The sequence below is a fragment of the Microchirus variegatus genome (genome assembly GCF_963457635.1).
Source record: "Microchirus variegatus genome assembly, chromosome: 13".
NCBI classification, from domain to species: domain Eukaryota; kingdom Metazoa; phylum Chordata; class Actinopteri; order Pleuronectiformes; family Soleidae; genus Microchirus; species Microchirus variegatus.
This window is the reverse complement of record NC_139814.1, coordinates 18,235,443-18,260,680: the sequence shown is the minus strand read 5'-3', so window position 1 is coordinate 18,260,680 and position 25,238 is coordinate 18,235,443. Positions and strand designations below refer to the sequence as shown.

Here is a 25,238-nt window from a genome sequence, read left to right as displayed (position 1 = left end):
TTACCCTTTTGAGTCTTAACTGACATATATCACACGCTGCAATGCCAGAATGTCAGTGTATTTTTTTATTATATTGTCTGTGAAACGTTATTCCAGTGCGCGTGAGCCGACAAAATCCAGTGCGAGTCCTTTGTCATGCACGGTACTTTCTCAAATTTGGCTCATCGCCTCCAATAATCCCACTTAAACCCTCTCTGAGCAGCTGCACCATGTTCTATGGTCAAATTACTGTGTTCAATTCATAGTTTTTGGTCAGGCAAAAAAATAAAATATATTAAAAAATAAAATAAAGAAAGAATGCATGCATGAGTCCAGTTATTATCTTTCATTTCTCTTCATATTCCATGACGCTAGTCCTCGATCGATTCGTTTTGTGTAACGTTTTTATTCCTCTGTCTCGTTCATATTCCTGAGAGCAACACAGTCTTTGGCTAAATACAGTGGAGCCGGCTGCTCGCTTACTTAATCATCTGCCTTTTTCATTTTCTACTCATGGGTTTGTGCTTAGTTTTCATTAGAATGCCTAAACCTAGGCATTGATCAAAGTCTGTTATGGACACGAGCTGGAACTGTAGCCTTGTTTGCTGAGGGTTCACACACACATATATATATATATTTACAGTATATGAGTACTTATATGTGTATATGTATACATACATATGTATATCTGTGTGTATATATATATGTGTGTGTATATATATGTGTGTATATATATATGTTTATATATATACATATATAAAAGTATATATATGTGTGTGTATATATATGTGTGTATATATATATGTTTATATATATACATATATAAAAGTATATATATGTATGTGTATATATATATGTGTGTGTGTATATATATGTATATGTGTGTATATATATGTGTGTGTATATATATATGTATATACAGTATATATGTGTATATATATATGTTTATATATATATACATATATATATAAGTATATATATGTATGTGTATATATATATGTTTATATATATACATATGTGTGTGTATATATGTGTGTATATATATATGTTTATATATATATATATATATATATATATATATATATATATATATATATATATATATATATATATATATATATATATATATATATATATATATATTTGTACATATATATGTACATATAACTTTTTTCCCACGAACAGAAGGGTTCATTGTTAGTTGTGTCTGGATACGGAGAGTGGATGATAGTCACTCATAGCATTCACTCTTCCCCGAGGCAGCCCTCCCTCTGCCAACGCAGGCGTGTGTTCACAGAAGTGGTGAATTCGAGGCTAATTATCAAGCACACGCTGCTGCTCGGGGAGCTCAGTGGCAGATCCCAGGACAGAGGAAGTGTGAACATTAAGTCACACACACACACACACACACGCACTCCCACCGACACCTACACACACTGGAGATATATTTTTTGGCAGAAATATAATTTGGGTGCTCATGGGCATGGCTTTAAAGTCACACCATTTATTTAACGCTCGCTAATTGAGTCCGGTGGGATTGTTTGTTGTGATTGAGTTTTACTTATGAGACAAAGAAAAGGAAGAGGAGGAAACTTTATATGCATAGCTGTGTCCTGTACACTGCACTGTATCTCATGCATAGTCTCATCCGATATCACGACCTGTTTCCATTTTCACTCTCCGTTTAAATCCATGGCAAATAAACGGGATTTATGCTCACACCTCTCACAGCATACACAGTAAATGATCAGTCTGGCATTGGCAAATGAATATCATTGATTTTAACTCAAACTATAAGCCTTGCTGCTAAAAATACAGTATCTGTCAGCAGTGGTAAATGATCTGCTTTGGGTATTACTTCTGGGATGTCATATCATTTAGAGATGTAACATTTGTCTTTCTGAGACAGAGACTTGTTTTACCCAGGGTGATAAAATACCTTTTGATTACCTTTGTTCAAACAAACAGGCTGGTGGTGGTGGCATTTTTTTTTGTTGCCTTGCTTACAGACAAACCATTGTCCTTGTTTGACATCCTCACAATACATGTTAACAGTGAATTCTGAGAGTAAATCCATAAAAAAAAAAAAAACATTATCTAGGAAGTTTATGCAGCAATAACAAAGTATTAGCTCACACTTCTTTTACTACTTAACAGGCCATTTAAACTCCCTGACAGACACTGAAAAACATCTTTGCATGTCTTGAAGTTGCATTGCTTTTTTGCACAAGGCACAGACCGTGTTGTTTTTGGGCAACACCTCGGGTCAGTACAACTCCTGTAGGATTAGAGCCTCCAGGAAACACAAAGTCAGTTTAAGCAGAAAGGATTCACCGGACTTCAATTTTCTGCACTGTAGGTGAGAGGTGGGTGAAATGCAATCGTGAGGCAAATCATTACTGCCTCGCTCTCGTTAATTACTCTCTGGTGACTTTAACTTGTTATACTGAGCCAGGGAAAGGGCTTTATCTCAGGGTCTTGTTTCTTTTTTTCGGAAAAAGCAAGATTCAGTACAGCACCGTGTGTGACTGTGTTACCACAGGCTTTCCGCCTGTCAGGGGAAAAGACCGATGCAGATTGACAGCTAACACAAGGTTTGTGTCCCGGCGACTGTAATCACTTTCACCGTGGCAGAGCTGAAGCGTGCTCAGGCTTTGATTCCTTGCTGGCCTAAAGGTAGTGAATGCATGGACCTTTTTACACAACTGACGTGCTCAAATATGGTTACTCCTACTTTACATACTTTCTGTCCTGGTTTTCACAGAAAACCCAGAAGAAAAATACCGTCGTTTTCAACCTTATTTTGCATTTGCTTTCCCTTCACTCACTAGTGTCAAGTGACCAACTGGCTCTTTCACTTGATGCTGCGGAGAAATAAAGACATAGTACAACAAACTCATAAAGTCATACAGTGTAAGCTGAGTGATAAAGGGTTTAAATGGTGATATATATTACCGTTTTGTTCCTAATTCCACAAAAAGGTGTCCAAAAAAAACAGACACGTCCACCCCATAACCTATTTTCATTATTCTTAAGTGTTTCCTGCTTATCACTCCAATATTAATGAGAGGGAAATTAAGGACAGTGCCAGCGGTGTTGCCTCTGTCACGCCATTAGGCTTCTCCCATCCCAATTAACTGATGTTACTGCTGTCATTCTTATTACTGGTGCTTTACCATTTTGAAATGTGAAGTTTTGAAATGAATATCAATTAGCGGGGGGCTATTTGGAGAGAGAGAGAGAGAGAGAGAGAGAAGAGAGAGAGAGAGAGGCTAATGAAATGTTGTTTGTTCCGCAGACGGTCGCCGTGACGTTTCCCTAACAAAACGGAACAGTCAGAGCGATGAGAACGGATGTTGAGTGATGACGTGCGCAGACGAGTAGACGGCTGTCAGTAAAAAAAAAAAAAAAAAAACGTCTGCGTACACAAACGGCTGCTGTTCTACCCGTGTGTCTCTATGTGTGACTGCATTTTGAGATGTGTGTGCATACAGGGTGATGTGTTTAATTTGGTGTTTGGAGTTCTCGTCAGGGAATTTGTTTGCATTTGCACAAAAACTGACTACAAATCGACTACAATCTGGAATTGTGAGAGCCACAGAAGAGATGTTTGAAAATGACCGTGTCTCGTAGTTCACCTACAGCAGGGGTGTCCAAACTTGTTCTAACGAGGGCCAAATTTGATAATGTAAAGATTTCTGGGGGCCAATAGTAGTCTTTTTAACAGCCAAATTTACACACAAAGGCCATGTTTTATAATAATTTTATTGTCCTTGAGTGAACAAAACAATTCTGCATTTCTTTCACATCTGGAGTCAGATATCATAATAACATAATAAGGTAACAGGAAATGACATGCCATTGAGGCCGATTTTCTGCCCCAGTCCCTCCTGGGCCATAAATAATACAGTATAGAACTGAAGCTGCGGGCCGTACAAAATCTGACCGAAGGCCGTGATTGGCCCCCGGGCCGGACTTTGGACATGCCTGACCTACAGGCTTCATCCGTCTGGCTAAGCGTTATGATAGCTTGCAATGCTACCGCTGTACCAATAGGTCAAAGGTCACGGCACCAGTGCGCTAAAGGACCATACAATAAGCGTTTAGCGTCCTACACCTATCACCTCGCATCCACTCCCCAACATCCTCTCTTTCTGCTTGGCATGCCCACACATGACTGGCAGACATGCTACTGATTAATGTGTTCATAATCACCGAAGAGACAGAGCAGCGTGATTTATACTACTCATTTAACATTGTTAGAGCCCCTGTGAGTGTTTGTGAATGCGTTTGTGAGTGAGTCCCCCAGGTTTTTGGCTGTCTCTGTGTGTTTGTAATGTATACGTCAAAGGGATGATTTATGTGTCCCCCACCCAACAACAACTAGAGGGTAATTGTTGTGAAATGAAGGCTTGTTTACACTTCTTTTTTTGTTGTTGTTGTTGAATGTCACTGTTTCAGCCGATTGCAGCCTTTTTTTAGATTGAGATGGAATTCAAGGGTGAACATGCAAAGCTTGGTATAATTGTCATTTAATGGTTTCCATGGAGAGTGGCACACATGCCTAAATTGACAGATCCTTTTGGGACAGAAAAGAACAGGAAATGACACAATGAAATGTGTTGGCTGTGGCCTGAACTGACACTTTTAATGTCTATATACTGGCCTATAGTATATTATTATTATTATAAAAAAAAAAAAAATCCCCAGGGTTTTGCAGTATAGTCACTGTCCACCCATCCTAATGACATGGGCTATTGAGGCTTCATTAATCCAAACAGTGAGGGGACGAGGATAATGCATCTTCCTGCAGACTGCATCCACTGCAGTGTCCTCCACACACCCATATCATTTATACATGTATCATGCAGCAGGGTGTATCTTTATCTTCGTCTATGCTGCGTGTTAGTGCAGACACATGTACACAAACATGTCGCAATAATCGTTTCTCATCACCATTCTCGTCTTCGTCTTCGGCAGTAGTATCATATTAAACCAATGAAAAGATACTGTGCATTAAAAGTTGGAAACAAGCCCAGAGAGAGAGAGATGGTAAGAGAGGGGGAGAAAATGGCTGAAGTGCTGCAGTCATTCACAGTGTGTGCAATTTTCTTTCCCCTCATCTTCTTGACGGGTTATTTTTTTTTAGAGCTCCAGAGTTGATTACAGTTGAGAAACATCAAGAATTGTTTTTCCAATGACCCAGTGCTTAGAACATGAGCAGCGCTCATTTCCCAGCACTCTACATTAATCAAGAAATATCAATTGGATATTTATTGTGTCTTTGGTCTTGATGATGATGATGGAAGCTGTTCTGCTGTTTTCAGTTAGTGCACAGTTGGATTTCTTTTTTTTTTTTAACCCAGCAGAAATATTTCTTTAGTCATGAGACGGGTGAGGTTGGACACTATATAATGTACCATATGATTACAATCCTTATATAATGCGGTGTCACATGAGTAAGTCACTTGGCGCGCTCTATTCTCTATAATGTAACACACACCTGCGATGAGCAGCGGCGGCACATATATCATGGCTGAGGTGAGATGGCGGAGGGTGAAAGGTCAGTGCTGACTCAAGAGTAAGCAGATGGAGAGTTCTCTTTTAATTGGAGGGTACTTTTTTACAACAAATCGGTCATGGTCACGGGTAATGTATAAAAGACAGCCTCTTCTTCTCCTCTTTTCCCTCATACCTCGAGGTGTTTCCTCCCCCCATTTTCTTCCCACTTTACTCGATTGATGACTTTAATACTTACCTGCAATCATCCTCTCTCTACTTTGGGCAAATGAAAAAACAAAGCACAGGGTGGAGATAAATATATTTAAAAGCTGAATAAATAACTGGACTATAAAAGACTACAACAGTATGCTTTATCTTCCTTGAATAGTTTTCGACTTAAAGACCAATAAAGGATAATGGATGAAGAGATGAGGCGCTATCAGTGAGGGTGAATATAATGGAAGAGAACTTGTCCCACTTCTACTATACACCTTAATATCCCCTACACCTTAATCAGTTTCCTTAGCTTTATTTAAGCAAATAGCCCCATTAGCTGCTCTAAGGGGTTGCCAACAAACCTCACACCGCGGTTCCCTGCCAAAACACAACAGTTGTTTGAGTGCTTTTATTTCACCATTACTTTATCAGCGGTGCCATCTGCTTTTGCTTTGAGATTTTTTTTGTCAGTTCGCCTCCTTGTTTTTTACCTTGACTATCTGTCACATTCCCGTCCACCTACAAACAGGATTCCTTTGCTTAAATTATTTACAGCACATAAATGAACAATTCAACAGCGACACTGCTCTTGGCCGTTTCATCCCCCCCCCCCGTCCTCCCTCTCACTCATGTTTTAGAAAGAGAAAGGACAGAGCACATTTATAGTGACTGTGGCATCCATTTGCACTGTACATCATCCCAAAAGTAGTGATGGAGCAGTGGAGGAAACACAAGAAAACAAGAAGTGGCAACCGGACTATCTGCTCATGTACCAGATCTATCCATCCATCTATTATCTACCGCTTTATCCTCCACTGGAGGGTCGCGGGGGGTGCTGTGCTTATCTCAGCCGACATTGGGCGATAGACTGGGTATGTACCAGATAATTTCAGTTAAAATAATTTTAACTTTTTTCAAAAGTTTCCTGTAAACGCGGCATTGTTTCAGGAAATGAATCAAAACGCTGTAGTACATATGCCAGGCCTGTGAGTGGTGCTGTATTGCTCCACCAAAAACTTAAAAATGAAGATGTTATACAAAATAAAAGATGACGACAACAACAGCGATGTAGATAGTGACAGTGAATGCCAGCGCAAGAGAGAGAGGTGGGACTATGACACCATCTATTTCTTCTTTGCAAGGGGCAGCGTTTTTACATTCCCCCCCCTCTGGTGCCCATTTTCCAAAAAAATGCTATTTCAGGTTTCCCAAAATGCAGTGGACAAAACAATCAATATGATAAGAAAAAAAACAGACACTGAACACACACACACATGCGCGCACTTGTTACCTGGCTGACTCATTCCCTGTGTCCCCTGAAAGCTACTTATCTTTGTTCTGTCCTTCCTCCCACCTTCCTCCCACATCTGCCATTCTGCTGGCCGGGAATCCTCAGAACTCGTGTCACTTCTCACAACCCAAGATGCCGCGGTATCTGACAGATCTCGGGAAAAGTCAAGGTGTATAATTTACAGGGACATAGGAAGGTAATGCACAGCATCGTCTGACTTTGAGTGAGTAGTGAGTCTGGCTGAGATTGTGAACTGTTGACACCAGTTGTCTAGCTGAGGTGCATCAACCACTTGTTTCCAGCTTTGTCTCACTGGCTTATTAAAACCATGCTGGAGGCAGCCAAATGTGTGGCCTTACTATTGGGAGCGGACAATCATTTTTGAAAGGGTGATGCTAGCTTCAAGGCCTAAATATACACCTCAGATATAGCAAACCAAAAACCAAGGATTCACGTTTCTGGAGACTATTTTTGCCCCAAAGGTCATCATCATGCACACAATAGGGAAACATTGCAGGATAGACTGCATACTGCAGGTGATAGTAGTACAGTTTCCTTTTAACATAATTACTGATATCTCACATTGGTTAAAGAGAGGAGAGCACTATCTGTATGACGCTAGACTGGGAATACTAACTTGTCCAACATTGACTGGCCCTAACTCCTCTTACAGCTGCACAATATGGTCAAAAGATAATATAAACGATATTATCGTGTTGATTCCGACAGATATTGTGGTTGCAATATGATTCAAAATTAGTATGACACACATGCTCATTTATTATTTGGAGTCTGTTGAAAAACAAAGCTTGTTTTCTCATCTAAAGAGTAAGAGTTTTGGGCCAGTGTGTATTTTCGAATAACACCACAAAGCTGTTTTGTCACAATATTTGTCTTTTGATTTGTATGTTGCACTTAGTCACATTGCAGTTTCAATCATTTTGCTATTCTTGCTGCAGCCCTGGCTCCACTCATGGCCTTCAAAGGATAACTGACATGGATTGGATGAAGGGATAATCATAAGAATCTTCTGGATTGTATTTTCTATCAGAATAGACTGTGTGCAATTCAACACCCGAGTGTTTTATGTTTATTTTCTTCATACGCTACTGAAATCCAATATTTTCCATGCTGTTTTAAAACAACTGCAAGGCTTCACCTGATCTGCATCATCACACATCTATTTACTTCACTTTACCCATGGGAGATGGGCATTTGGTGCATTTGGAGCATCGTTTGGATCTTGGAACAGGTGCATGCATAAAAAATTGACTTGAGAAAAATGGCCATTTATCTGTGTTGGTGTTATCAGCAACTTTGTGCTGGCACAAAATAGAGTTTTAGTCTCATTTGCGTAGTTACAAACAATCCTTAATAGATAGTCTGGAAGTTGCCAGAACAAGAAGTGGTAATTAAGAGAGAGAGAATCACTGATAACTAACAATGTAAAAGATAAGGAAACCATTGCCAATGGTAGATGTGTGTATTTTTCCCCCAGTCACTAAAATATTGCTATTTAACCCATTGCTCGTATGTTTTTATAGTATTTGTTGATTTGTGTATGGTGTTGAGTAAAATGGTGGAGGAAAAAAAGAACAACCATGAAATGGCAAAAAACAAATGAACTATTTAACCTTTGAATAATTCACCAGGAGTTTCTTAAAATGTACATGCATGGATTTTAAGGGTTGTTATTACAGTGTGTATATATATATATATATGTTCCCCACTTCCAGTTAATTAGCTGGCTTCATACTTTATTTCGACCTTTATTTACTGCCTTAAATGCGTGGGAGCCTCGGGCCTTATTGTTTTAAAGGGAAAATTCTGACGCTGCACTTTCCAATGGCTTCATTATAAAAACTGCACATGAGCAGATTGTATAGCAACATAGGTTTAGATGCCATTAAGTTTTATGATTGCCAGTTAGTTGCTGTTACTAATGGTTTGCTGTTAAATCATGCATGCATTTAATATCCACACAAACCTCAAGAAATAATAAAAAAAAAATGATGCCTATATTTCCTTAAACTAACAGCACTCATCTTTGCTGCACATGTTAAAATGATGCATCATCTCATCGACGTAATGCGATGCGAGCGCAGCAATACGAGTGAAAACTCCACACGATGAAAATCCTGTCCTCACTGAAAGGTTGTTAGTGTTGGATGTTGTGTCTTAAGATAGGATAAGGATAAGATAATCCTGATAGAGGTTGTTCACCGTAGATACAAGTTTGGCTATCATCCTCCTCTGTCACCCCCAGTTCTTTATTTCCCCTACATTGGTCTGCAGGCACTAGTGTCTGCAGTGTAGAGGTGAAGAGGAACGGAGCCAGCACCGTTCCCTGTGGGGCCCCTGTACTGCAGACAGCCATGTCAGACATACAGTCCCCAGTTCCTTGCATACTGGGGTAGATTGGTCTGGTAATCCACAATCCAGGATGTGAGGTGGAGATCCACTCCGGCATGCTCCAGTTTGTCCTTCAGAAGTACTGGCTGAATGGAGTTGAAAGCACTGGAGAAATCAAAGATCATGACTTCTCCTCTTGAGGAAGAGCTCTATCGTGCAGGTAGAGGACAGCGTCATCCGCCAGCAATGTCAGTCTGCTATGTGAACTGCAGTGGGTCCAACGCTATAATCATCATGGGGCGGAGATAAAATAAGACCAGTCGCTCCGGGGTTCTTCATAAGGTAGGATGTTAGTGCCAACATCATGTATCTGCTGAGGACTTTGGGGTTTTGGCATACCGCATGGGAGGTCTTCCACAGCTGTGGTCATCTCCCCAGCTTCAGACTCATGTTAAAGATGATCCCCATAATCATGCACAGCTGGTCAGCGCAGGATTTGAGGAGCCTGGAGCTGATGCCATCAGGACCAGCAGCCTTCTTCGTCTTCCTAAGCTTGTTTCTCATCTGGGTGTAGGTGTGAAAGACGGATTGGAGCGGGGGTGTTGTGCTGGTGGGGGGTGACCTGGGGACTGCAGGAAGAGGGTGGGGCAGTGTACTGAGGGGGTAGATGAGGGAAGTTGCAGTAGACTCTCCAGACTCCACTGACAGTATTCTGCTGCAGCCGACCCTCCATTGTCCTCTTGTAGCTGCTCCCTGATCTTTTTCTGCTCCTCCCGCTCTACAGTCTTCAGCTCCTCCCTGTTTCGTGACCTTAAGGGCCCTCTTTTGTCATGTCAGGATTAATCCAGGGTTTGTTGTTGGAAAAACACCATCTGCCCTGATGGGTACAGTGTTCTCTACTCAGAAGTTTGAGGAGCGTTTCTCTTTTGCATTGCGATTCACAAACACTCGTCTTTTCCTCTTGCCACTCTCTGCCGTCCTGTCTGCCCGTATCAGCTGGAATCCGTCCAGCGCGATGGCCTCGTCTGGGCCCCTCGCTCTGGCTAGCCATGTCTCCATAAACAACATGACACTGTAGTGCCGGTACTGCCTCTCATGTCGGGTCAGCGCCGATAATGCATGCATCTTATTATGGGGAGATCTTACATTCCCCATAATGATGGACAAGCAGGAGAACGGTCTGTCACGTCTCCTTCTCACACGCTGTGCGGCTCCATCACAGCTTCCCCGTCGCCTCCTCCTCAGCTCATGGGGAATACCACGTTGTTCTTCAGGCAGTATTGCTGTGTACCGGAGCTCTTAAAGCCGATCCCTACTGTAAACAATAGGGTCATGGCTCTGCGTGGGCTCTTCGGACATGAAAAAAAAAACACCGGTGAAAGGGCCACAACAAGCACAGTGCACTTGGTGCCCATGGTACACAGTTTAAAGGAAAAGGCACACCTAGGAAAGGTAATTGAAATAAAGTCATGGAAGAAATAAGCTATAATAGTTGTCAGCGCTTCCACTACTGCATTTTGAATTATCAGGTATGCACTGGAGATAGACGTACAATCACACACAGGATTTATGTAAACCTTTAAGTGTGGTTATTTCAGGATGTTCTGGTATCAGGGGATTAAGTGTGCTGGCTCCGATGGGTGGGGATTTGATACTGATAGCTGTTTCAACATCATTAGCAAGGTTTTACCTGACCCCCTGCGTCCTGAGTCATCCGAGACTCACTTTGAAAGTAACAGCTCACAAACCACAAGGGAAGAAAGAGAGAGAGAGAGAGAGAGAGAGAGAGAGAGAGAGAGAGAGAGAGAGAGAGAGAGAGAGAGAGAGAAGGAGACAGGGAAGTGTGGCATAATGTCCATCTTAAACTGACAGGTCATCTGATTTGTTTTTATTTATTTCTACACTTTGTGTTGTGGTGATTAAACAAACCAGATGTAATGTGTTCACTGTTGAGCCGTTGCAACCTATTCCTAGTCTATCGTTCCCCGTTGCCAGCCTTCCTGTTAGGCTTATCTAAGCTACAAGGCTGCTGTACTTTCATATTTATTGTAGCAATAAAAGGTGGTATTGATTATCTCATCTAACTCTAAGCAGGAATACAAATGAGCTTATTTTCGCAACCTGTGAACAAGAACAACAACGAAAAAATAAATGTTTAATGTAAACCTTCTGCTCGTGTGCATCAAACGCTACACAGCGTTACAGAGGAGGCGAAAAGTTAAACAACTGAATTGTAATTGTGAATCATTCAGAATCATGATTTGGGGACTCTCCTCTTTAACTACCTCACGCTCTTTATCTCCTGCAGCCTCCTCGAGAAGCGAAGGATGATGTTCTTGTAATCGGCCCTCGGATATTATTGGCATTTTTTTTATTACTGTTGTGTTTGACTGATCTGAAGGAATGGTTCTATTATCACTGCCACTAAGACTGACCTTGAAAACTCATTTGGTTTTTTTTGTGTGTGTGTTTTTTCCGTCTTTTTAACCACCAATCCAATACCCTCAGCAGACAATTACGACCATTGAGAAGTGTGCAGATTTTGCTTGGAGTAGTGGGATGTGATTAATGGTGTTTATACACGTGTGTGCGTGTGTGTGTGTGTGTGTTAGTGTGTCTCAGCCAACCTTCTTTGGCAACGAAGGTGAAGCATCATGTCAGCTGTGCTTGAGAAGATATTAAACAAAGGGGAATAAATGGAGAGAATAGCCTCCCGTTTGTCAACACCTGTATTTGCCTTTGGCATCAGCTTAGTCAAACAAGTAAATGGTGCCCGCGTTGGCTGATTTGTTGAAAGCAAACACCCAATAATCTCAGGCAGTTTTGGTTTTTCCTCATTTGCATTGTCCTGCACTCCATTCAGAAGCTATTCAGTCCTGCGTCCTTTGCTCATTGTGACTTTGTTTGCATCCATCTTGACTTTTAGAGCCGCGGTAATAAATCACATTGATATTAGGGTTCAACTGCCCTGCATTTTTTCATTATTCGAGCCATTTGAGTTGATGTTTCTGCCCCATTTTGTCTCGTCTGTGTCCTTTGTTTTTTTGTCAGTTTCCAAAATATCTCCCGAAGTCGCCGTTGTATTTCATGGGTCATGGTGCAGGAAACAGATTAACTCTCCAGACACATACTCTCAAAATTGGTGGATGAAGTAATGGGGTCACCGTCCTCTCTTGTGGGTCACTTGTTTTTTGGGGAGAATGTTGCATTTTAACACATTAGCATAGAAAGTATCTTCATAGATTGACTGAAACACACCAAAGAGATTATATATATAAAAAAAGACATCACTTTGAACTATGACATACATTTTTGTTAGTTTTTAGCATGAAATAAAACTGGTGCAATGTTCGTAAACACAGCAAACCCAACATCTAAAGTTGAAATTATTTATCGGCAAGTCTTTGAACTTTTGATATATTCCGAATTTCATTTAAGGCACAAGTATTTATGAGTGCAATTCCAGTCGTACTTATGCTCATTGACATTAGCTTGTTGGTGTTTACGTCATTATTCACACTGTTAATGTGAGAGATTATTGCCATGGATTGAACTATGTCAATGTTCTTCTTCTGTGTTTACTATACATGTATTTTAGATGAAAATGAAACCGTATGGTAGAGTTGTGAATAAGGTTAATGTTATTTGCAAAGTTAGGTGTTAAAATTAGATAAAGCATAAACAATCAAAGCAAGATTCCCCTCAATGTGTCTTGTCCTTGAACAAGAGATCTGAGTCAGGATCCAGGAGCCATTTTGCTTTATGAATGACAAGTTATTATGCATGACGGATGTACCTCAAAAAAGCAAATCTACATCAATTGTTTATGAAATTGCTTTGTAGAAAAGCTTGAAATATTAGGGAGGGAAAAGTATACGGTAAAGAGAGTCAAGACGGAGGCTGGTGAGTTGTTCTTCCACCCCCCAAATATCTTTCAATCAGTTCATATTATATGTTCTGTGAGGGCAGAAAATTAGTTGTGGGAAAAAGAAGAAAGGAATCCCTCAGAAGATTTAACAAGGCTTTCTGATGGGGCCAGAGGTCTGTGTATGAATAAAACATGAGGGCTTAGAAGAAGAAGACGAAGAAGAACAGACATTTTAGCTCTGTTGGACCGGGGAGTTTAAAGGAAGAATGAGCATGTTGGGCCTGGTGGGGCTGCAGTTTTACTGGCGAGGCCAGAGCTGCTCTCATTCTCTTCTGCAGCACCGTGTTTGCTCAACTTGGTGCAGCACAAACCCAGGAGACATAACTGCCCAGAAGCCCCTTATAATGCTTCACCATAACGTAAACTGTAGGCTTGATGTTTTTACTGCCTGAGTAGTTGTTGTTTGAAGAAATTAATTGGCTCTATGGCAGTGTTGTTTCAAAGCAGGGGGCTTTGGTTGTTCATTTAAACCTGGAGTGCAAGTCACATCTGAAGGTCAGCGTTACAGCACTGCTGCCATCACAATAATACTGCCATTCTGGACTTAAGGGTCTTCTACACTGATTAGTTTCTACCTCAGAAAGATGTCTCACGTGCATGTGTGTTTGTGAAAGCGGATTTTTTTATCCACAGGGTGGAGGAGACTGATAATTTATGGATATTTGCATATACGATGTGTTTATATGGTGAACATATCTGCAAGAGGTTGTGCATGTGCGTGTGCTAGTATATCTGGCTCGCGCTGTAATTCACATGGCCTCATTAAAATGCTAAAACTTTTGGCTTTAAAGTCACTGTGACCCACAGCGTTTCTGATACGAGCCCGGACTCGCATACTGAGCAGAGCTGTGATTGATGAGCTGTAGTAGCTCCGACGAGCAGAGATGCTCTTCACACCGAAAAACAGCCCTCTACCCAAATGCGCGCATGCAACCGCCCACACATGAGCACATCATATGCTGTACGGGATCATAATATTTATGATTAAACACACTTCATCCCAAGCCACCTATGACACCCCTAAACTCCACCCATCACTGATTGAGCATACATAGTAATTTGACACGTCGCCCCACGACCAGAAAACCAATGACATGAAACAATGTAATGTATATGAAGTGCGGGAAAAAACCCATTTCACTCAAGTAAGGTGACTGACTTGCCTGGTGATGACGACCTTCGTTCAGAATCCTGAAGAGCATTAACAATTTAATGAGTCACATCACATCAGTATGGGAACTATCTCTGGGCTACTGATGCGTAGAATGGAATTTGACTAGTCATGTCTATTCTTAATACCTGGGATCATAGTATGATGGTGGAAAGAAAAAAATCTGCCTTTTTCAAGTCTGATTCATTTTGATAAGTGTACCAAGATGTTTTCAAATCTATCTATCTACGGTAGCAGACTGATAAGGCACCTTTTAATGACATCATCCACTCTACCCAACTGTACTTTTTATTCAAAATAAGGGATTTTTTTTTGATTATGCAAGTTGAAGTTTCAAAGAAACCACTACATGCTTAAAATCACACTAAAGTGGGTCATAATCTTTGTATTTGACTTAGGGTTGTTTGATCGTTGTGAATCAATTCCTAATTGGGGTGTGGTAGTGATTTTGACTCCCAATCTGTGGGCTGCAGTCAGGGGCTCCTCTGCTCCTCACTGTCACCATGCTTCAAGAAGCTATGTGTGTTCACCATCGAATGAAGATGGACAAGGTAAAACGTAGAAGAACTAAAATCGTGGCTGTGTCAGCACATATATTTGGCTGTACTTCTAAGACAGAGGCTTCTGGTAATGCCGACGCCGATCTCACTTATGCGATGCTACGCATTAGCATTTACGCTAGCGGACTTTATGCTAACACATTAGCACCTTCAGGGCGAGATGACAACATGACACCAGCGATGAAAATTAAGCACTGCGAACCTCTTATTAACCTTCTATCTTGTTTTGGCGTGAGTTCTCATTAACGTCGTAAATCTACGTTACGTTAGTGTTCATTCGAAGTCACATACAGGGATTCAAAAAATGTTTTCTTAATGCTAGACACTGTCTTTTAATAATATGCTGTGTGTTTCAGAACGTTATGTGGCTACATTGTTATTAGCTAGCTCAGTATTGTTGTTTTAAAATGTAACTCACATCGAAACGTGTTTTCGATCATGATCGTATTATAATGAATAATAAAATAGCTGCATTAAATCTAGCTTTTTCCCCAAATATATGTGTGGTTGAGAGCTCAACACCCTCAGTTAGTGACCTTGCCTTGTCCAAAATACACATTTCTTGGACAATCATGAAAAGTTTGACTCGGTCTTAGGAGCCCTGGGAACTGAAAAAGGAAAAGTGATTTTGTACTGCTCTCTCAAGACACTAGCATAATATCTAATATGGTCAGCAAGAGTGAGTGAAAAGAAAGAGAGAGAGAATGTGAAAAGGAAGTATAGAAGTAGCCACATCACCCTTCAGGAGACCTCCATCAGCCTGCTCAAGAGTTTTCCTGTTGCTCCCTGTGGTCACTTTCACACTACAACATCAATGTCTCAAAATAAAGTCGGGGTTAATGAGGAAGTGAGGACAGGCAGAGGTGACAGAGGTCAAAATTATATTTATGGTGGCCTTTTCATCCATCATCCCATATGTATTAATCTCCTAATCCTTAGTGGCATATCCATCAGTTCTTGATCCCCTGCCACTGCCACGTTTTATCAGAATCTGAAGTCTTTAGTGTTGCATGTTAATGAAAGTTGATTCTGGCTCAAATTGCCCTTTAATTCAAAGGGACAGTTTCATTCGTCCCAATGGTAAAAAAAAAAAAAAAAAGAGGAGAGGCTCAATACAAGAGAACAGATTCGCCTGCAGCTCTGGGCTTTTGCAGCATGTGTGTGCACTGTAATTCCTAGGTAGAATCGGCTACCAAGGATATTGAGCCACTGCAGTTCCCAGAGGTGACTGTAGATTTCTCCGTCCCGTTAGTACCACTCTGAACAGATATGTTCCGAAAACCCTCTTGAGCTCCTTTCCTCTGTTAAGTGATAAAACTTAAGCTGAGGCATGCCAGCTCACTTTATTATTTGCCTTGTACATGCTATTGTAAATCAAGGTCAGTGTCATTTTACATGGCCTTGCAATATATATAATTCATGTTTCCTTGCAGCCTTGGGGGCCATGTTAAAAGGAAACAAAAATAATCATTATATGTCCATGTTTAAAGGTATATTGGCAATGAAGAGGCCAATCCAATGACGATAATAATAAAAAAAAACATGTGTAACGCGTGTTTATGTGTGTGATATACTGTATACAGCTTATAGTTTGTCAGGGAAAAGGCCACGCCATAATGTCGAGGTCAGACTAAATCAATTGTTGTCCGTTAAGGTGGAGATTGTTTCAGATGAAGTTATTGTCGTCATAAATTCTTCCCATTGGACATGACGTGACACTAAATGTTGCACCTTGTCTTTCACAACGTGCCGTGTCACCAGAAAAGAAGCGCTTACAACTGACTTCAGGGCACGACAATGTACACCGTACGGTGCACACGCAATCAGTAGTAATCTGTTAGTCAGCATTATTGAGGTTAAAAAAATATAAACATTCTAATCTTTCTCATAGTGATGCAGTCCAAGGGTTTTCCATTTAAGACACAGTCAGCCGCCATATTGGCAATCAAGTCTAAGCTGCTTTAGTGTGTTTTCTTTTTCTCCTGTGTAATAATATCTGTTTAAAACAGGTAATGAATACTTTAAACAATGGATAAAATATTTGCAAAGGGCTACGCAAGGAGCAGCTGCATTCATCCATGTTGCTTAGTATGTGGGATGTTTAATGCATGTCACACCCACTCACGCACTTGTTTACCCTGGCTGTGCATCATCCTTTTTGTTCAGATGAAAGAAAGACGAAGGGTCAGTCATCTGTGGTTTCGGAATATATATTCAACCTCATCCATGCGCTCGGCCCTGACCTTAACCGTTTGAGGTCAGCGACGTTCGCTTCAGTGGAAATGTTTTAACCAGGTCGATGGGAGTAGTGAAGGGATGCATGTTGCACATTGCATGAGGGGAAAATGGAAGTCAAGGCCGAAAAAAGTTTCACAATCGACATAATCGTTGTTTTGTTGTTTTTTTTTTACACTCAAAACCATTTGGTTGTTGTCTGCTTGAGGAAGCCAAATGACTCACATTTTGATATGCCAATTTCCTTTTTCTCTTTTCCACGCTTTGTAGCTCTCTCTGTGACCATGTTCAACTGAAATAATATTTTTGGTACTTTGCAGTGCTACCTTTTGCAAAGCAAAACACGGAAACAACCCTCTTCTCCAATTTCCTCTCTATTTAATGATTTTATTTTTCTTGTATTGAGGGCTCAGTGGAGTGAGTACCCATAGTATGTATCCATGTTGCAGGCATATGCTGCAATAAAGTTCCCTTTCTCTGCAAATGCCTTAGCTGGTCGTCCGCAGTCTTGTTTTTCTTGAGTGTCAGAACGTCTCTTTAATAGCTCTTAGCAGCCTTTCAACACCTCTCAGTGATGGCCATGTTAATTGTGAAACATTAGTGCAGTTATCAAAAGCAAACAAGACAAGCGATGGGAACATTGGCCGGTTCTGCACGCCTGTGAAAAAACAGGAATGTGGGAAAAACAAGTTTCTTTTTCCCATTTGCATGGTAAAACACCCATTTATAGTCACTCTCTCTTTTTTTCCCCCTGTCTCTACAGGTTCACTGGCCCCAACCTCCCCTCGCCCATCATCAGCAGCAAGAACTGGCTTCGTCTGCACTTTACTTCTGATGGCAACCACAAGCTGAGAGGATTCAGTGCTCAGTACCAAGGTAAGACAGAGAGAGGTAATGATTGTTAAGATGAAATGGAATTTTCACTTGTGTGTACACTCCAGATTTGTCAATCTGTCTTGGGTCTCTTGTGATCCAAGAGTGAGGTGATCCTGAAACCTTGTTGAGTCTTAATAGAACAAAGTGCGGGACTCTTACTGAGACATGTTCTCTTATTTACATCAAATTCTACTTCAGTACCGACAAAACAAGTATTCAGTAGTAGTCATGTTGTAATAGCTGCAATTGGAATCTTCAGTCGTTACCTGTAGGCGAATGGACTTGTTGTGTTTAAAGAAGTCTCGCCTCTTGTCCAGAGGCTTCTTCAGTTCTGACATGCTGCAGTTGGAAATAATTTTCTATTCTGACTGCTTCAACTTCATAATTGTGCAAACACATACAAGAGGGTAGTCATAACATCACAGCCAGTTATTGGTTTTTGCTGTGGCGCACACAAACGCACACACATGCACAAAAGCCCGCCCCCCCCCCCCCCACGAACCTATTTCCCTTCCCATTACTCTTAGCGGGTTAAAGGGTCGATATTTAGACGGGATGAGCGGGCGAAAAAGGATTAGTTCATCCAGAAAAAAAAGGTGATCTCTAAGGATCTCACCTCCAACCAGGTGCTGGAAATCTTAGAGGTGATGGGAGATGGCAGAGAGAGAGAGGAAGAGGCAGGGATAGTATGGAAAAGAAAATAGAGTAAGCCTGTGGGATTACAGGTTCAATGTCAGATAAATATGTTTAGAAGATCAGAGAGAAATGAGAGACTAATACTTTAATGAGATTAAACAGAGTCCATGTCTACCATCCCCCACTAGGCATTTTCATGACAGTTCCCATGATTCCACAGTAGCAGGCTGCTCTCGTGATGATTAAACATCTCCACTGGCATTGTTTCTTTTCTTCTCCAGTGTCCTTCATACATGGCACAGGAAACGGCACCACATGGTGTACCTGAATGCTTAGTTTCCTCACGAGAAGCACGATTATTTGTCGGTTCCTAGTAACAAATCTTTGAAAAAAAAAAAAAAAAAAAAAAGATAATTTTATTTTTTTTCCCCAGCATTTTTTTTAAAAGTCAAATTGCCTTTTGAATTAAAATACAGCAGAAACTGAGCACATCAAAACACATTTGTGCAAAACAAGACAAAGTTCCTTTGTCAGGAACTATCAAAGTAATAAAGCAGGCCGAATGTGACGGGGTACACAACAAAAATGCTGATGGTATTTCTTCAACAGATGAATAAATATGCATTTAGATGAGCCGGTATTTTGCAGTGATTACTTCCTCTTTTTTTCCCCCCTTTATCCCTGACAATTATCGTGAAACTCAGCAATTTAAACCCCACGCTGTGTGAAAATATGTGTTTTTTTGCCACTCACTACACTTATCTACAGTGCACCAAAATCACTAATAATGTAATATGTTTATTCCCAGCACCCTTACAAAACACATTAGCACTTTCCTGCATTTTAAACTAAATATGTCAAAGGACCGTTATGTATAGTACAGTATATGATATGTGCAATCTGTTCTTTGTGCCTCCACAGTGAAGAAGATGACTGAACTGAAGTCTCGAGGTGTGAAGATGTTGCCAAGCAAAGACAACCATCACAAGATATCAGTGTGTAAGTGAGCATCTTTGATTGCAAGACTGGAATCAATCTTTTTTTTCCACTGCCATGACCTCTGGGTAGAAGCTCTTGAGATGACTGTTTGTCTTTAGGTGTCTGGCATGAAAAGCGTGGACATGGCATATGATATCCACTTTTATTTTTCCCCTCCACTGCACCGCAGAATGACACTTGTGTTATGTATTACTCGGGGGAATAAGCAGCAGCTTCCACTGCAATAGGAAATGAAGAGTTGATTGTACTATAAAAACAAAATATAAAATACACTATTTCAGGGGACTGAAGTGACTCAAAGCTCTGTAGAAAGGAAAAAAAACAACAACCTTGACACATTAGATGTGCCACAATATTGTGTTTACCAATGAGACACTTCATAGGACTATTCTCTCCGTTTTAACTCCTTCACCAGGAGTAAATGTTGACTGTAAGAGGCACAAACAAAAGGACACACCGGCTGTCCCGAAGACTCATTTAACCGCTTGACGGCTGCAAGTCGCGTCACTCGAGTGGCACAAAGAACGTCTGGGGGTTTAAGAACAACCTGTAGAACAAACCGAGAGGTGTACTTATGGTAATCCTGCCTCAAGGCCATTTTTGATTTGCACTTCTGCTTTTAACCGTCACGTCTCGGAAACAAAATCTGCTTCTCGTCTTTCGCTTCATTTGTGTTGCTTTAATGGCGTTTTATTTCCACTATACCGCTCCTTCCGATTCCACTTTACACTTCCATCTCTATTTTATGGCCCTGTTATTTGACTGCGTGTTGTGACCTTTTAATGGAAAGACGGGCAGATTGTTTCCAAGTATACAAGGTTTAAAACTGTATTCATACTGTAACACATTAATAAAAGTGAAAACATGTCTTAGTTTTGTTATAATTTGTTATATATAGTACAATAACATATGTCAATAAATCCCTCCTCCACACTTTAGCAATTCCTAGATCTGCAGTTTCTTGATAAAAACCAAACAATGAACCCGGAGAACAGAGAATACACCTCTGCACTGCATTTTTTTATGCATTTAACAGTAATCGTATACACATTTAATCCTTGCTGTCTTTTTTTTTTCCCATTTTCTAACAGCCGTGAGCCTTGTTTTTAATGTATTATATTATTACTAAATCAAACTTGGAAAGTGTCCAATGAGCAGGTGTCACGTTGGTTCGGTCCTGCAGACCTTTGACACGTTTCAGTCGGTTAGATTGGCTCTCCTGGTCGCCCAAACCCCTGCTGGCACTTTGCCCTCCATTATTCCGTGCCCTGTGACATGATTTAACAGAGCACCACCAGGACTGTGCTCGGGGATAAAACGCTGTCTGTGAAAAATGTTACGCGGGTCACAGTGTTTGCTGAATTAGTTGATATATCCAAGTGCGGTGCAAATATCAAGCTCCCTCCTTTGACAATAAGAAAAAATCAGAGGGAGATTTTTAGTGCTTTTTCCGCTAAACAGCCTTTTAACCTTACGTTTGTTTTGTAGCGATAAATCAACTTTAAGTGACTATTGGTCACAAGCGGGCAAGAGGTAGAAAGCAGACGAGCTAATCATGCTGGGAACGCTGTCGTACACTCAGTGCAAAGCTTGTTTTATCACTGTGTAGTTTTGTAATCTTTAACACTTATGCTATTTCAATAGCACAAATAATCTGCACATATATGTGGGTACACAATGGACAATCTACCTACAGATCTGCTTGTTCAAAAAGGTAAAATGCAAGTTCATACCCCTTCACACGCTCAAGGACGCATATATGCACATTCCCCCTGCAGAGAAACTTTTTCTTTAGTCCATTAATGTGAAAGCTTGCCGTAGCATGCTATAATCAGAACACCGCCACAATTAATTACATGGAGACTTAATGTCAAAACAGGCTCTCTTTTTTTTCTCGTCATATTAAACTGTATAAGTGGAGTTGAGTAAACATTTACTTTCAACTTTGTGCTTGGATTTCCCATGTTTACTACTGTATATATATATATACACATAGATATATGAGCAAAATGAAAGTCAGTGTCTCCTTAATCGATTTTTTCTCCTCTGTCTTTACCAATTAGTGTCTCAGATGGGTGTAGCCCAAGGACACAACATGTGTCCAGACCCCGGGACCCCAGACCGAGGAAAAAGAAAAGGCTCGGACTTCAGGTAAAAAAAAAATCAAGATTCTTGAAGAAGAGCAGGCTGATTTGCACATTTTGAATCACAGATTTTGATTTTATGACTATTGTAAAGTGATTATTTTTCAGTGTTAATGCAGTTTTGCAATTTGAATGTTGATACTGAGCGCAGGGATAATGGATCAGTCCCAATTAATATCTGGTTTTCACAATGACAAAATTGAATTGGGCGTTAAAAGTGCAATCCAAAAATGATCCCACGAATTATCTCCCGCTTTCTTTGTTAATGATGTGAGTGTAATGACATACTGGGGACACTGTTGGCTGACATTATCTAACTTCATGGCCCATGAAGCCACTGCAGACAAACCAGGTCGAGAAATGCGAGGGCTAAAACAAATATGCCACCGTTTGAGCCACTGCACACCAACAGGCTGCCTCTGTGGGACGGTGATATGACCGGTGGGATTATGGAGTTTCATTCCTGTCAGAGCCATTGTTTCTATCAGTGGTCAGCTGTAACACAGACAAATGGGAGCCATCCATCTCCCACAATGCAGCACTGCTAGAAATCACAGCCAGGAAGTCAACAAATATATACATTTCCTCCTGTTTTTTTACGCTGTTTCTCTTACATCACCTGCACTCTAGCCGCACAAGTTCTTTTTCACAGAAACACTGATGTTATTTTTATTTTTTTTCCCTCTCTCCCTGTGTGGAATCTAACTGCAGGCGAGGAGCCACAGTGCATTTCTCCTGTGATGAGGGTTATGAACTCCAAGGCTCAAAGAGCATAAGTTGCCTCAGAGTGACCGACAGCTATGTCGGCTGGAGTGACGAGCGGCCTATTTGCAGAGGTAACGATTAACGTTTGGTTTTCTCCATCAAAGCGCATGTGTCAAGGAGGTATAGTCTCATCATGACCCCTATTTAAATGTCTATATGATGTTGTTTGCTTGCAGTTTTTGTATAAAGTACCTTAAAGGGTATCTTACCAGAAAGTCTTATGGTATATGACATAAAATGTACTTAAGTTTTAGAAGTAAAAGTATTAAAAATAGTGCTGGGCGCGTTAACGGCGTCGACGTTAACGCACGTTAGCGCACGTTAGCGCATTACACGTTTCCGTGACGACTGACTGGAAAAAGACGCGTGTGACGTCATGTTAAAATGAGTCTCTAAAGTAACGCTAAACTTTAAAAACAGAGGCACACATACGCAGTACACAGTTACGCTGGTTATTTGTAGCGCTGTGCTTTTCGTTTAATAAACAGACCCCTCCAGTTCGACTGTAGGCGCGCTAACCTGGCGCTAAAAGGAGCTAATGGAGCTAACTGGTAAACGGTGCCTGGACTCTGGTGTCGCGGCACGTAAACATGACGTCATGCGCTTCTTTTTACCATGTCGTTAAATGTCTTTCAGCTAGAAGGTTGTGTGTTCAATTCCCTTCTCTACTAGTCTATATGTGTCCTTGAGCAAGATGCTTAACCCCATGGTGAAGAGTGTGAATGGGTATGAACGATGTGTGAAGGGCAAAACTACAGAGTAAAGCAGCTCATCAAGACTAGGAACGCTCTCTATGAATACAGACCATTACCAACTCTTCTTCTTCTGATTTTCTTTGGTAGTAACGAGTAACAAACAAATACTTTTTAGTTTAGCTTTTCCAGATCATTTTTTTTATTCTCCCCTCCACCCTGTCTCTCCCGTTTTTCACTCTCAACTGCCCTCATAGCTCACTGCACAAACAGCCCGACCCACTGGGAAGTGCTTTGCAGCCAAGGGTGCAGGAGCAGATCCGTCTGCTCAGCAGAGAATCGTTTAAATAGCAAAATTGGAGCCGGACGCGCCCTAACGCGCTCGCACCGCGCACTTTAGACCATGCAGTTTAGATCGTCTAAGCAGGAGTCTTCTGTCATTGAGTGCAGATGCCCGGTCTATGTTCTGACTGGCCTGACTTTGACCTTCAGCCAGCATATATTTTCTCCCTGCTGTTAAGCCGTGCTGGCATCTTGCAGCTCATCAGTCATACCTTACTTACTTCTGACGACTTTATGACATGCAGGAGAATTGGCCAGACTCCCTCTGCGATATTCCCGATGTCCGTGCCTTCTTCCGTTTTAGTTTTTGACCTGACTTAAATTCACTTGATGGATTATTCTCCTTTTCGAAGATGAGAGAACCAAAATGTCAGGGGAAATGTTTATTTCTTCTTATTAGAAAACTTTCTTTTCTTAATTGTCCTGTGAGAAACAACGGCCTGTGTTGTATTTTAATGATGATATACATACTATGTGATAATGCTCCAAAAGTGCACATTTTCACAATGTGCAATAGCCATTAGATGTATGCCACACACCACTGAGTAATTGGGGGATGATACATTTTAAATACTATGGGATTTTTACAATACTGGGCCTTTTTTTTCCATGTACAGTAGCAGTAAATCATCTAACAACTAAAAAGGATCAAACCTGCTTTCTTGTGTGTCATCTTTAAACACTCAATACAGAGAAATAAACTGTCAATTTGTGTTTCTTTGAACAAAAAGGATAAAAAAAAGCAACAGAAATAAAAATAAATCGTATTTTTCACTACTGGGAGTGAGGTGTTCTAAAGGAAAGAGTGTAGTACTTCACACAAGCCAGGTATAATGTCCTCTTTTTAGTTATTCTAACATAAAGTGGCCGTTATGAATGTATTAATAATAGTTAGTGTGAATAGTTAGTTAATAGATAGTGAACAAGGTTGCCAGAGAGACGTATCACTGAGCAACAGATTGTCAAATTAACTCGACGGGTGATGAAACGACAGTGTTGTGTTCAAAACGTGTTTTTTTTTTCCCACGAGAAGCCAAAAATGAAAAAAAATACAAATAAATAGTCAATGCAGTGTGGAGTCAGTTGATTATGTGTTTTATTGATCCAACAGCACTAAATGCTCTGTCGTTTCTCCAAAAGGCCCATGTGATTGCGAATTACTGAGTGATAAAGTGATTAAGCCAAACAGATCTGCATCCAGTGCGATTAGCATATTAATTAAGCATTACAACCAGAATCCGAAAAGCTCACATGACATTTTTTTTTGTTCGTCATTGACTTAAATTCCGGTTGACTTTTATTAACCTTAAAACTATATATTTAGTTACCGTCCAATTCATCAATACACTTATCCCCAGTCGTTTTATCTGTGTTATCCCTTTTCCACCACTTTCCCCCATCTGAGATTTTACCATAATGTCTGTGAGATCATCATCATGCATCTCTTTGGCGTTCTAACATTTTTTTTTTGTTTGTTTGCCGCTGCTGCTTCACTTCAGTTAAATCTCCTCTCAGAAATTGAAGAATGTCTTAGTCTCACCGATTCAGTT

The 25,238-nt window shown here is 40.7% G+C and overlaps 1 protein-coding gene across 1 annotated transcript in view; it reads left to right on the top strand.

Annotated features, from left to right (window-relative positions):
- The window catches only part of csmd2 (CUB and Sushi multiple domains 2), a gene marked incomplete at both ends in the record, with an annotated part of 204,926 nt that overhangs the window by 81,468 nt on the left and 98,220 nt on the right, over positions 1–25,238 (top strand). Inside the window, 4 exons of the mRNA XM_083900294.1 lie at positions 17,998–18,110; positions 19,668–19,745; positions 21,809–21,896; positions 22,601–22,725. Of these exons, the coding sequence (XP_083756420.1) occupies positions 17,998–18,110; positions 19,668–19,745; positions 21,809–21,896; positions 22,601–22,725 (404 nt within the window). The remainder of the gene's footprint in view (positions 1–17,997; positions 18,111–19,667; positions 19,746–21,808; positions 21,897–22,600; positions 22,726–25,238) is intronic.